This window comes from Empidonax traillii, unplaced genomic scaffold, assembly GCF_003031625.1.
Source record: "Empidonax traillii isolate 1590-97213 ecotype Southwest subspecies unplaced genomic scaffold, ASM303162v1 scaffold1045:size364108, whole genome shotgun sequence".
In the NCBI taxonomy this organism is placed as follows: domain Eukaryota; kingdom Metazoa; phylum Chordata; class Aves; order Passeriformes; family Tyrannidae; genus Empidonax; species Empidonax traillii.
Window position 1 is genome coordinate 347,475 of NW_020956238.1, and position 10,661 is coordinate 358,135.

Below are 10,661 nucleotides of genomic sequence, written 5' to 3' on the forward strand. Positions count from 1 at the left end.
CAAACTCTCCTCTCTATCCCAGAAAGATCACAGGGCTGATGCTTCATAGCAAGATAGTACCTAATTCTGAAATAACTCGATCCACTATCTTCACTCAAGACATGTTCCTTTCTGGGCAACAGGGAGGATGTGTCATATGCACGTCATGGGATCAAGTGCACACGTGTGCTTTCCAGTTAATTCTTCAGCTCCTGTGGTGTGACTTTTTGGTCTTTTTAAAAGGATAACCAATATAAGAATGACATTTTGCAATCAAATGTTGAATGCATTTTTTATTTAAACATTAAGATTTAAATACAAAAGCTTCTGGAACAATTAAAGGATGCCAAGGAGGAAAGAGCTGAAAACTCAGACTGCATTTTCTCATTCATTGTGAAAGCAAAACACATGGTCAGCAGCAAGGCGTTTTATAGAAAAGTTTCAGATGGACAGTACAAAGACCTTTCTGTCAATATTATCACTGAAACACCTTGCTGTCATGAAGTACATCTCTTTTTTTGATTACACCCCTTAGTGTTGGCTGACTGGTTTTTGCTGTGAGAAACAAGTAATAATTACTGCAGCATAATCTCTGCTAATATAACACAATCTTCTTCTGGGGAAAATGTCCAAACATCATTTACTTTACCCTGATAAAAATGTCTACTGCTGTTGTTAAAAGTTTTATTTGCACAAGTATGTTCCTAATCTATGTTAATTTCATGCAATATAACTCTTAATTTTTGGAATAAATACTGAGAATTGTTAGAGAAAATTTCTTGGAATGCAAAATCCAAACAAACTTTTTCATTTAAATGCAAGATTCCACCACCTTTATTTACACAAGTAGCATCCTGCTTCCTATGTTATTTCAGTGCAAGCTAGAGTCTCAAGCAGTGAAAATCTGCATAGTCCCATTAGGATTTACTGCATTGTTTTTAATTTCCAATGAAAATTGGGCTGAGCAGTTTTATCTGTGGAGCAATGCACTGCCTGTAACTAGTAAAGGTGCTCAAACATAGCCCTACACTTAATAATTTGGCACATTTACAACTGGCGTTACTCAGTAACTTATCAGATGACAACAGTAGAGCTCTTCCATAAAATATAGGTTAAGCCTATATTTGAATGACTGTACATCTGAAGTATAAAAACCACGATATGTAGTACACTTGAACAGTTAAAAAATATAACTTATTTTATTTGTAAACTATCAATGCAAGATACTCAGCAGCAAAGAAGCCATGTTCAATGTCTTCTGATCTTTTATAAAGATCAATTGCTGTAAGTAATATAATAGTCTCCAAAACATCTGAGGTTACATGTAGAAACAATCAAGGCAATATTATTTGTACATATTATTAAACATGCAAAAAACTTCCTGAAGAATATTGCCCAAATGTGTAGAAAGTCATCTGGATCTCAAATTTTCCTTGGTAGCATCTGCTTTGTAAGTATGGCTCACATGTGGCTTCAGAGTACTTCAGTTTATTTTGGAGAATTGGCACCTTTAATTACAGGCTCCCTATTCAAATATGTAGCCCAGTAAACTAAGTTAAAAGTTCCAAACAGCACTGGAAAAATTATCCGTGACATTTTGTCAATCTTACTGATGCTGTTGTAAGTCTTTTTGCTTTCAGCAGGCTTTTCTTCTGCAGACTTCACTGGAGCAGATGTAGTGTTTGAGATGACAGATGGGGTTGAGTCCTTTGGCATGTTTGGTGCAGGCGTCATCTTCCCAGTTGTGTAAGTATTAGTTGATTTATTTCCCAACAAGTTGCGCTCTTTTTTCTGCAGTGTAAAGAACAAAACATTAGACCACATGAACAGAAAGTGGAAACATTCTCGAGATATTAACTGAAAAAGCTAAGCACCGTAATCAATCATGCTAATAAGAGCCTGTTGGCTGTTGTAACTTTGACTACCAAATAGAAGGTTTTGCCTTGATTTTGTAGCCCTTACTCAGGTGAAACTTTTCCTGACGCCAGAGTAAGCTGAGACTGACTGGCTTGACCTGCACCCCACCTGGCATGTGCATTAGCAGCTGCTTTTTTCAGGGCGATGCAGTCCTGCACCTGCAGGGGTTGCTGCCCCACAACAAGATGTGAACCTCACTCCCCTGGCTGCAGCAAAGAGCGTGGGGAAGAGCTCATTGCCCCTGCCAGCTTGTCTCTTCGTATGGCTCTTCTGGGATGCCTGTGGGTACAAGCTCTCCCTAGGAGATGATTTACTAAGAGTCAGTCCTATTCCACAGGTTTCATTTCAGCATGAAATTCAAGTTTGTCTTTTCACAGAACAGCTCTTTTGTCCCTTATTTGGAGGGGATACTGTGATGGAACCCTGACTCATGGAGATCAATTCAGCTTTGCCATTTGTTTAGGAGAGCAAAGAGGGAGGGCTCTGCAGAGATATATTTCATAGTACAAGCCTGCTATTATCAGAAGTCTAGTCACTGAAATCCCATTCCACATGCATTCGATGCCCAATACCCTTCTGTAAAAAGTCCTCTTCATATAGATGATAGAGACCAGTAGTCTATCTCCATGAAGAGAAGGTTGCAAATTTTCGTCTATACGGAGGTGAGAGTATGTCATGAGGTAGTTTAACTTTTTCACGAAGAACCTGAAAACTGACTATTCAGTTATTTGAACTATATTGAATATCTGCTTTTTATTTTAGGTATTTAAAAAAATCTAAGTGAAGCACCTTGATTTTCGCAGCTTCCTGGGCTTTTTTGCCATCCCATGCCCAACTCCTTTTGGTGAAATAATTGACTGTTGCAAATTCAATCAATGCAGAAAATACAAAGGCATAGCAAACAGCTATAAACCAGTCCATTGCAGTAGCGTAGGCCACTTTTGGCAAAGAGTTACGGGCACTGATACTTAAGGTGGTCATGGTGAGGACCGTTGTTACTCCTGCAAAGAAGGAAAAAATAAAAGAGGCAGAGATCAGTTTCCTAACCTCTATGGGATCACTAATGAGTTATGAGCAGGTCCCAATGCAGGATACTTAAGAAGCCCACATGGAGTAAATCACTGTTTGCATATTATGGTCTGAAAGAGTAAGAAAACAAAAATGAAAGCCTCCACCCTTAGATGTTTAATTCTATGGGGTTCTGTTTATCTCTAGCTATAGTGTATTTAAATAAGTATTTTTAGGGTAACCCAAGCCCAGTGTTTTTAACGGTCAGAATAAAGTGGGATTACTTAGTTTGTTTTCTTACACAGAGACTGCAGGTATGAAATTGTTGACTGGTTTTAGTTTCCCTGACCGTAGCTCCTCCTTTCCCATAGGCCAGTAATTGACAGCTGCCACTACTTTCATCAGCGGGAAGATTTCCCCAAGAGTACAAAATTCAACTCTCAGATACACCTTTGTAAATCTAGAATGGGTTCCACTGGTCAGCAAAGGGTGCTGCTACCTGTATTCTCCCCATACAACTTGCTGAACTGATGTTTGATCAAAGCTGACAACAGATTTTAGTAGGTTTGTACAAAAAAATAACTCCTTTAAGGAGAGGTGAACAAAGTTTTATGTAATTAACTGTTCCCACACCCCTCATTTTTCATCTAGTGAAAATTTTGTATTTCATCAACCTTCACTTAAGAGAGTGCTTATTTTCTGCAATCTTCTAGTGATAAAATGAGTAACTTAATGACACCCCAAAGGTTTTTTCCATAACAATTTCTTTAGTAAATATACATTTTCTAAATGCAAATTCATATTGATTTGTTTGATGGTAATAGAGATAATTGTCACTAATTAACCTCTGCATGGTTTTCCCAAATAAACATCCTACAATGGAGATACAAAAAATGCCTTGAAGTGAAATGTGTTTCAAATGCTTAGCCAAAGCATAGACTAAATATGATAATCTGTATGGTTTTTGGTTCTAAACCATCCAGTATTTTATCCAAGTGGAAAAAAAACCACCACAAATCACACCAATCTGATTCTTCTGTCTTCTGTCCTTAACTTTCATGTAATTGATTTTTGACCAATTTTTGTCATAACATTGCAGAAAAAATGCACTGACAGTGTTTTTAAATAGATTTTGAGTTTGAACTGGAAGAGAATGAGGAAACATCTCCAACCTCTCAAGCAGAAATAAACATTAGTTAACTGTGGTTTTGTTATAGCAAATCACTTCCACAAGCCAGACCAATCCTACCTGTGTTCTAGGAGAGAGGGGGGTACTCACCAAAGACAGTCCTAGCAGGGACAGATTCTCTGTTTAGCCAAAACGACACTTGTGATAAGATCACAGTCATAATGCAAGGAAGGTATGTTTGGATGACAAAATAACCAATTTTTCTTTTCAGATGAAAATGGGCTGTCATAATAGTATATTCACCTAGAAGGAGAAAAATGTGCATGTGGGTAAAAGAAATAAGGTTTACCGATCAGGGACTTAAGGAGGCCAGTTACAACCTCCCATTTGAGGATACCACTCAGCCATTCTTAATTGTATGAAAAATGTCTGGATTTCTGCACTGTGGAAAACCAAGACTTGAGACAGAGGTGCTGCTAAATCCTCATAGTGTTCACATTCACTCCCCAACTGCAGAAGAAAATGACTGACTACTCCTACTACACTGAAAAGCTGCGGTCCTCCTATGTACCTGGAACGCTTAAAAAAGGCTTAAAAATTTGGCTTGCTGGCACTGCCTCAGCCCTGCCTCTTTTGACCCATTCTGACAAACTTAGTAACAGTTAAGGCTGTCTACTCTTAGAAACCTGATTTAGAATCAGGGATTAACCTCATTAGGGCAACTGTTACTGCCAAGCCATCAGTTTGCAAGAATAAAAATGTGTCTGGACACCTTCTGCACCACACTTAGGCATTCCCTGTCCCACTGTCTGCTACAAAAATTGCCACTTTGCATATGGATTCTGGGATGTCTTACTGATCTGAGTACCCAAACCCTTCAGATTGCTCCTCCAGGACAAAAAAAAAAAAAAAAAAAAAAAAAGTCCCTCTAGTGCACACAGTTTTCCTAGAATCTGGTACACTTTAGCCTCAGGAAAAATAATCTGTTTCTGGATAGACATTGTGTCATGTCTTGTTTGCCTGTACAATGAATACCGTACTGCCTGAATCAAGAGCTCACTGAAAGCTTCCGCAGCAGTGGTAAATTCCATGTCTTTTTTGTATGCCAAATTCACAGCACTGCCTTAATCTGTCTTTTATCAACTACTCTGAATTTCAGCAGAAGCCTAAAAAAAAAGGCACTCCAACATCAACAGACCAGCTGTTACCTTCCCTAATGTTTCAGAAAAAATCAAAACTTAACCTGCTCTTTCAGACTGTTCCTAGAAAACCATATAGTTGTTACTGAAGGCTACCTCTGATGGTTACTGTCCCCAGTTCTTCCAGACAGTTCCTGGAAAACCATGTTGTCATTACTGAGGGCTATTCATGATGGTAACTGCTCCCGAAAGCCAAACTCTTGCTAGCTAAAAGCATGCTACTATTTGCCTAGGAAAAATTAGAGTAAACACAAAATGTAAGAATAAAAAACAACACAACCCTTTAAGCCCTAACAGTTCTCCACTCACACTGATATAAAATTAATTTAAAAGCATCATTCAGTTGGATACTGATAAAACAGAGTAATGCCTGTCCTGAAATATATATTGTCCTCCAAGAACAAAACAACTGTATCTATAATCTCTGTTGCAAAACTTGACTGTTAGTCTCTACAGGCCAGCAACAAAAGGAATATATACAACAGACTGATTCTGTCTTGAGTGAATAGCCCGAGTTGAGCTGTGGCCAGCATTGCTAAGTAATTAGATTTGGCAGATTATTTCTAAGGGACAATATGGCTAATTAGCAGAGAACAGGTTTACAGTGAAAGGGTTTTTGCAGGTATAGCTGCACTGATATATTATGCTACAGGAGCTCAGCTATTCTGGATGCATTTTACAGACCTTATTCATGCTGAGGATTTTAGACAGAAAGACTGAAAAACACGGAAATACCTTAACTGACATTGGCTCAATCTTTATGTCTATCTCTGGAGTCTGATTTTCTGGTGAAATGGCTCCCTGAAGAGTGATGTGGAGAAGGACAGGGAATGCTGTGAAACTGGGGAGAAAATCTTTGTGAAGCATCACCTAATTGCCTTCCATTTAGCGTAATTTTGAACCAGGGATGCTCAATATGCAATGGTCTCAGGAGGAACGCCACTTGCTCTTTATTTAGGAGTATCTAGTTTGTGGATTACCCACAAAATATGCCAAGAGTCAGCAGGGTCTGTATGCCTGTAATCTGTTTCTCAGTTGCTACTGCACTGAGATGTGTTTGAGTCACAGTTTCCTTGCTTGCAAGAGAGTGACGATGTATATTATCGATTTTGACAGTATGCTTTCAGAGCTGGAATAATAAAAAAAAAGATCTACAGAGCTTCAGCAGCAGAACAGGACCCTTTTTATTTCTTTTTAAAATGTAGAAAATGAATGCCTACATTTTGATGGTCATCCACAGCTGATTTTTGCCTTTTCCTTTAACCTATCAAAGCCCTTGTCTCCACTAAAATGATAACACCTTGATTTTGCACTTGCTCTTCTTCCAGCCAATATCTTCTCTGATTTCCCATCCTATCCTTTTCAAAAACACCTACACTAGGAATACTTCCCCCAGAAGACTTGAAGCTTAAGAAAACCCCACAGCTTGGTTTTTAATGCTCTGGGACCACTGCTTAGAGTAAAGCTAAAAGCTGTCTGAGTTGGCCTTTGTTTATATAGAAGAAGATACTGGCTCTGTTGGAGCTGGAGAGTTCTCTTTTACTTCTGTAAGGCCACTGTTTATCCTTAGACCATAAGCTTTCTTGAGCAAGAGCTAATTTTTGTTATAGGTTTATGTAGCACTTAGAAGTGAATCCTTTTCCTGATGGAGTCCACTCAACACTGCAGAAAACAAACTATTGTTATTAAACTATAACAAATTTAGTACTAAAGAAAAGCCTAGAGCAGGAATGACTGAATTTCTTCACAGAGCTATACTACTATGCTGCTGGTCTTAAGGGGTTTTTTTTATGCTTTAAAAGCTGCTACAGTATTTTTTTAGTATCTAGTTGATGGAGTTCCAAAGATTGTGCTTAAAAATTTTCCAGGATCTTACATGCATTCTTCCATTGCCATTAGGTTGAGATTCAATTGAGTACTTTAATGAGGCTGGACAAGACACCAGTCTTGTTGGTTTATTGGATATACCTGAACTCAAGTCTATTAATGGCTCTTCTGGCGAGATCCTGAAATTAGGTTTGTAACACCACCTCCCTGACCATGCTGACATCCAGAACATTTTGGCCCATGAAAAATCTGTGTGTCCTTTTGTAGTGATGCAGGAGAACAATTCAACTTCAGAAAAAAATCAGATTTATTTGGGGTAAAATGAAGAACTGAATGATTCTTTTATCATTTAGGCTCTGGATATTACAGAGCTCGGGTTCCAGCTGGCAGAATATAAAAGAGCGGGTTTATCTTTTCTTTTGCGACACTGCAGACCCTGAGTTATCTGTGAGAGATTCTGGGCATGGGGAACACGATTGGGCAACCATTCGTGGAAAGCAGCAAGATCCACTTGGACTCATCTTGTATCTGATTGTATTCAGCACTTGTACCACCAGGATATAACAGATGTTGGGTCTGTTGGAAGCAATGTGAGTAGTGAAATATCTTCTCTTTTGGTGGAATGACATTCAGGGATGTTAGCTCAAAAAAACCCAAAAAACAAAAAAAACACAAAACCAAAAATCCAACAACAAAAACACCCCATAAAATATAACAAACAGCCAAAAAAATCAAACAGGTGGCACATGTCAGAGCTGTTTTCTGTGGCATGGCTAAAATGTTCCAAATTTCAAGACTAGCTGATAAATTAGGAATGCCAGGATAGTTTTTTCTGTCAAGCTAGCCAAACTTAGCAGCTTGCCTACAAAATCAGCAGAATCCCAACGGATTGGTGCAGGTCCGGCATTTCCATTTAAAAAAAGGAGTCTGCTAGAAAGAAGAGCATAAATGACCCATGACATACACAAACATTTTGTCTATGCAACAGCAAGAGCTGTGTAGTTTGATTTGTGTCATGAAAGCCACAAAAGATCCAAGTACTTGGATTTATGCAATAGCTTTTTGGTTTTTCTTTTTCACGTTCAACAATTCAATAGAAGGAAGAAATGCTTTCAACGGCCATTCGTAAGTAATGCTGATTACTGGCCTCCTACGAGCTTGATGAAGTCCAGAAAATCCATCGCTGACTGATGCTTTCCCTGTGCAAAATCGGATTTTTGTATTTTGCTAATCCCCAGTTACAATCTGTGTCCTGCTCTTTGTGATCCACCCCGCAATCAGAATCCAGCCAGCCCAGATGTAACCCAGGACATTAATATAAAATCTTGACGTTGGAAACCGAGCATTTATTAGCATAAATCTTAAATACATGAGGGAGGTGTTTCCTGTGCAGAAACTTTGGGATATGTCTGTTTCCTTGGGCTGAGGAGTACAAGGAGCTTTCACAGGCAAAGCGGCAAACTGGAAGTGGCCTGGAGCTGACACACTGGAGCACTCACTGCCTGGGCTGGATGGTTTTCTTGCTCTGAGGAGCAGGACGAGCTTATAGGAGATGCTCCAGTACATCCTTTGGATCTTTCTCCTGGCAACAATGAAGGCGAGAGGGGAGCTGCCTTTCATTGCAGAAAACAACGCAGCTATGATGGTGAACTGGTAAGGAAAAAAGTGTCTTTACTGTTTCATGGGAGATAGCGTGCTCATTCTTTTCCTGCAAAAGTGACCGCTCTGTCCACATGCTTCTCTTGACTTTAGGTGTCTTTGCTTTAGCAACAGCTTTGTGTCTCCTGCAATGTGCAAGGGGGGTGGATGAAGGTCTATAGGATGGAGATGGCAGTTGTATTTAGCAGCTGCCCGTGGCAAGCCTTCCCTCACTTTGTGTCCTGTTTGGAGCATAAACAGCAAGCTCAGACGCTCCCTTTTTTTTTTTTTTTTTTTTTTTTTTTTTTTTTTTTTTTTCCCTGTTGGAGCATAGAGATTTACACATCTTTATGTTTTGGTCCAGCTAACTTTGTGTGCAAGTGTATGTGTACCTGTTTTCACAACTCCTGCATTTCCTACAGATAGTAACAGGTTCTTAATTCAATCTATACTTTGTCCTCTACAACTCTGCCCATCATTTTTCACCAGGCATACAATATATCATCAGCAGACTCCGTTGGGCTTTTTCTGCAGGAATTGCTCCCAGCCATGATGTCACGGGCTGCCCCTTTCCCCAGCCTTCCCTTCAGAACAGGCTATTTCATTCCCCCTCTTCCCTGCCCCGATGGATGCTACTAATGCTCTCCAGCTGAATGCATTGTGTAACTTGGTTAAGCCCCCGTCCTGCTGAGCGCACGTGATCCCTGTCCCAGCCTCGACCCTCTCGGGAGTAACACCCCCCCCCCCCCCCCCCCCCCCCCCCCCCCCCCCCCCCCCCCCCCCCCCCCCCCCCCCAGCACCAATGCACACCCAGGGCTGCCCTTGCGTGGGAGCCTTAAGAAGCAGGGGGGGATCGCTCACGTGGAAGCCCGGCCTGCGATTAAAGCTTCTTTGCCTCCCTAATGCTGCCACATCTGGCGCCTCCGCTTGCAGCCTCGGAGGGAATGGGAATCCTCAGGGTTTGCACCTCCTCTCCACCCACGTGGTCCCCTGGACACGCTGCAGAGCCACGCCAAGCCACTTGACCCTCCACCCCCTATTCCCTTCCCCTCTCCTCCTACCCCTCCCCCCGTGGTCTCATCAGGCAATCATTTTAAAGCGATGATTGAAACGGATCAAATGCGTGGGTGGTGTTTGCCTCCCCGGGTGGTTTCACCCACGGGAAAATAAGCCAGCAATAGCACTGGCAGCCATCGCCAAGAAGCTGCGTGCAGCTTCTCCAGCACTCCTGTAAATAGCAGGGGCTTGGATGCATCTTTAGCAACAGACTTGCAATGTACCTACGAGACAGCACATGATTCTCTCAGTGTTTAAGTGTCTCTGCTAAGTGGCCATGAACCTGCACAGGATCTCCCTAGCACTCCACATCCCACGCATACTTCCCTAGTCTTGTTGAAAAATAACCAGAACCTGTGGATCTCCCCTCCCACTCCAGCTATCAGCAACCCTAGGATGGAAATATTCTCCGTACCTGTACTGGTACTGATGTTTTCAGTTCCTACAGTTTGTCCCATCAGGTGGTACTGGTTAAGTCGTGAGCCATCTTCAGCCACCACCACAGACGTTGTGGTGCTGTTAGTCCACACATAGATCACTTCAGAATTAGGGTAAGCATCTGCCAAAGAGGAGGAAAAAAGATGGTGGTGAGTAAAAACCACTGTGTAATATTTTAGTGCATCCTTAAATGGTATCAGCAGGGAGAGAGAATAATGGAGGAGTGAGAGTGAATGGAGAAAAACAAATAAAGATGATATAATCATGGTCCCATATACCCAGCTCAGAAAATATTAGGTTGAAGCCTTCTAATATAAGAGATGTGTAGGATGGTTTGTGAACGGCTGGAACAGTGGAGGTAAAAATATAATCCATCACAACCACTCAATTTACTCAGACCTATACTCTTATAGCTGGTGGCTCCCAAAACCCAGCAAGCTGCAAAAAGGCATATTGCTGAAGCTCCCTCT

At 40.9% G+C, this 10,661-nt stretch overlaps 1 protein-coding gene across 1 annotated transcript; it reads right to left on the reverse strand.

The window, feature by feature from the left end:
• Nucleotides 1-249: 249 nt before the first annotated feature.
• LOC114068343 (gamma-aminobutyric acid receptor subunit alpha-5-like) lies at nt 250-10,457 on the reverse strand. The gene is made up of 4 exons (XM_027904353.1): nt 10,169-10,457; nt 4,184-4,336; nt 2,686-2,897; nt 250-1,770 (listed from the first exon to the last, which is right to left on the reverse strand). Exons 1-4 carry the CDS (start codon nt 10,455-10,457, stop codon nt 1,468-1,470), a joined length of 957 nt encoding a protein of 318 aa, XP_027760154.1. The 3' UTR covers nt 250-1,467.
• Between the last annotated feature and the right edge of the window lie 204 nt (nt 10,458-10,661).

Bases quoted from the DNA above. Each gene is read 5' to 3' on its own strand.
- LOC114068343 (XM_027904353.1), bottom strand. From the start codon at position 10,457: ATGATTATATCATCTTTATTTGTTTTTCTCCATTCACTCTCACTCCTC. The intron at 4,337-10,168 runs GTACGGAGAATA...TTCTCCTTCTAG, and splicing joins AAACATCAGTACCAGTACAG to GTGAATATACTATTATGACA. The intron at 1,771-2,685 runs GTGCTTCACTTA...TTTACACTGCAG, and splicing joins AGGAAGCTGCGAAAATCAAG to AAAAAAGAGCGCAACTTGTT.